Source organism: Thermobia domestica, chromosome 3, assembly GCF_964235325.1.
Source record: "Thermobia domestica chromosome 3, izTheDome1.hap1.1, whole genome shotgun sequence".
NCBI lineage: Eukaryota > Metazoa > Arthropoda > Insecta > Zygentoma > Lepismatidae > Thermobia > Thermobia domestica.
The window spans coordinates 142,748,379-142,751,780 of NC_137456.1; the positions used below are offsets into that span (position 1 = coordinate 142,748,379).

Here is a 3,402-nt window from a genome sequence, read left to right on the forward strand (position 1 = left end):
AAATACTTTAGTTATTGTGTTCATCGGTGATTTGAAAAACTGGAGAAGGTATTGGAACATTAAAGAATATGCGTCAGATCAAGAAAAATGGAGAAAGCAGTTTTATCAGACACGAACCTAAGGAAAAACTTAAATTCCGTGTCATTTATACCAGTAGCTGCTGGCAGGTAGAATACTTAATAATACTGTATGATTTGTTTGGTGACTACTGACTTCACTTTCTTTAGTCATTGTTATGTTCTGTCATAAATTTTATATTTTCGTGTTGGATTGGTCCACTATCGCATTCTACCGCGTAGATGATTGGACACCTCAGGGGCACATGGAGTAGAATGGACAATTATTTTCTGCCAAGGGAAATAGAAGGAAATTTAGTGTAATTAGAAAGAAAAGATAATGGTTAGCAGCTAAGAAATCCGTACTGTGTTACGTAATATATATAAAATTCATTCTTTAATTACTAGAAAAAATGATTAATTAGTTGGTTATTTAGTGCCCCTGTTGCAGGTGATACAAATTACCACTACATTTTTCATTAACAACGATAAAATCCATTTATTGGTAATTGAATCACAAAAGACCCACTAAAATACCCATTTTGGTTAAATACTCGGGTATTTACCCGCTGAAATAAATACCCAGGAATTTTACACCACTAGGTTCATTCCGTAGTAGTTTGTATCATCGCAACGCAAAATCTGCGTTTGAATTTGCGATATTTCGTAAAAGCATTTGAGATAACCCAATTTTACATATTTTACTTTGCGTTGTGGTCCGCAAATGTTCGAAGACTTGTACGAAATGTGCATGAAGAAAATGTTATGTTTGTTAGTATCTCAAACTAGCTTGGATACCTTCAATATGCACAAAGGATTTAGTGTTGAATACTTATATTTATTTTTCTCATTACTATCAGTCCCAATTTAATTTGTACAATTTGGAAAACAAATTGGTGAATGATTTCTTCTGTGATAAATGTGGAAAACTTTGGTATACTGTGATTCACTTCTTTTTCGAGGAAGATAACGAAGTTCGTCTACAACAGTGAACATTGGACAGAATTATTTTTTTGAGGTGGAGAAGTTTGTGTGTGTATTCTTTGAACAGATTTTAATTCATATAGATTTTGAAAGACTACTGTAAATAATTTTCTGTAAGACAAGACTATGTTTTATTAAGAGAGACGTGATAATAGTTAACTTTAAATTGTGTTGAGTGTTAATAAGTGAGTTTCATACTCCGTTTGTGAACCTTGTCTACTTCCTGTTTATTCGAATTTGAATATAGATATTTGTTAAAAAGCACAATGAATCCTAATCCGAATGTTGGACCAAGTATTCAGAGTACAGCAGGTGCTGTACCTGTTGTCAATGAGAAAGGTGAGGTTTCTATGCAAAAAGTGAAAGTGCATAGGTATGTTTCTGGTAAGCGTCCAGATTATGCCCCTGTATCTAGTAGTGAAGAAGAGTCCGAGGAAGAGGATTTTATTGAACAACGCCGGCATGTAGTGGGACCACCTTCGCCAGAAGCGAAGGAAGCTGATGAACAGGAGTTAGAAGTGGATGATCCTCGATTAAGACGGTTGAAGAAGAAGGAAGACATCGAAGAGGAGAATGAAAATGAAGTGGAAGTTGATAGGCTGGAACGACATAGGCATATCCATGCTCCAGAAGTGGTTGATGTGGGACAAGATGAAATCACGGAAGATAGAGAAAAGGCACGGAAAGGTGAAGACAGCGAAGAGGAGGAGGAAGAAGATGAATTAAGTGATGAGGAAATTGAAAGAAGGCGACTGATGATAAGACAGAGAATTTTAGAACAGAAACAGGAAGAGCAAGAATTGGAAGTTCTCGATAAAGAAGATGAAGGAAGAACACCGGAGGAGTCTGAGGAAGAATCATCCGAATTTGAAGAATACTCGGATTCTGAAGAAGAAGCATCACCTCGATTAAAACCAGTTTTTGTGAGAAAAAAGGACAGAATTACTGTAATAGAAAGAGAGAGGGAATTAAACAAGCAGAAACAAATGGAACAAGAAGCAAAGAAAATGGCCGAAGAGAGGAAGAAACAGACACTGAAAATGGTAGAAGAAGAAATACGTAAAGAAACAATGGAGAAGGCTGGTGATGAACCATCCCTTTATGACGTTAATACTGACGATGAGAATGATGAGGTAGAATATGAAGCTTGGAAGCTTCGTGAATTGAAGAGAATTAAGCGAGATAGGGAGGAACGGGAACAAATGGAAAAAGAGCAGCTTGAGATCGAGAGGCTGAGGAATATGACGGACGAAGAACGTCGCCAGGAATTAAGGAATAACCCCAAACAAGTTACCAACAAAGCAGTGAAAGGAAAGTACAAATTCTTGCAGAAATATTATCATAGAGGTGCTTTCTTTATGGACCAGGAAGACGATTTATACAAAAGAGACTTTTCTGCCGCCACACTGGATGATCATTTTGATAAAACAATTTTGCCTAAAGTCATGCAGGTCAAGAATTTCGGCCGCAGTGGACGTACAAAGTACACTCACTTAGTAGACCAAGATACCACACAGTTCGATTCTCCATGGGTATCTGAAACGGCACAGAATCTGAAATTCCATAACAATCAAGCTGCTGGAATGAAGCAAGTGTTTGACAGACCAACTGTTAAAAAAAGGAAGAAGTAAACATTACTTTAATGAATTTTTTGTACATAAATAAACAGATAAAAGTTAGCAGTAACGTTTTATATGTGCGGACGTTTAGGAAATAAAGTGGTGGTTATTGTGTGTATGTGTGAGTGTATCAGTGAAGTGTTTGGAAGCTGCTGTCTTATCAAGGGGTAAACTTTAAAAGACACGCTCCGGGCGTTGTAAAGTTAACCCTTATCAAGTTATGGAGATGATATGATTATTTATAATACATATCTTCATATATATTCATGGTGTTAATTTCTTTTGTTTGTGCTTCTAGTTTAGTATTATTATGCATTTAATATTTCAATTTAAGTTTACAGGTGGAAACAGGTGAATTGCACGGAGTAGGATAAGAAAACAGGGTGCATCCAATAACACTGTTTCATACTTCTTCCCACAATAATTTTCCTCATGGCCATTTTGTCCCTTATTCTCTGTTGAGTAAAAATATTCGGGTCATCCACTGTACTTGCAAAGCTTTTCTTTTTCCGTCACAAAAATATTTTGCTTCTGAATACTTACATTTCTAGTACGGTAACAACATGAAAGAAGCAAATTATACCATGAACACTTAGTTCCGAAGTTAATATTCCACGTTTCGACAGATACGTTTCGTTCAAGAGTTTGCTTCAATAATATGCTTATAACTCGTTTGAGCATTATTCGAGCAGACGGTTCTACCAAATTTTGACAGACATCTTACATTTTTAGGTTAGATTAGG

At 36.1% G+C, this 3,402-nt stretch overlaps 1 protein-coding gene across 1 annotated transcript; it reads left to right on the top strand.

Annotated features, from left to right (window-relative positions):
- Window positions 1-1,014: 1,014 nt before the first annotated feature.
- On the top strand, window positions 1,015-2,922 carry Mfap1 (Microfibril-associated protein 1). Its single transcript, XM_081751768.1, has one exon. It carries the CDS (start codon window positions 1,307-1,309, stop codon window positions 2,669-2,671), a length of 1,365 nt encoding a protein of 454 aa, XP_081607894.1. The 5' UTR covers window positions 1,015-1,306; the 3' UTR covers window positions 2,672-2,922.
- Window positions 2,923-3,402: the final 480 nt, after the last annotated feature.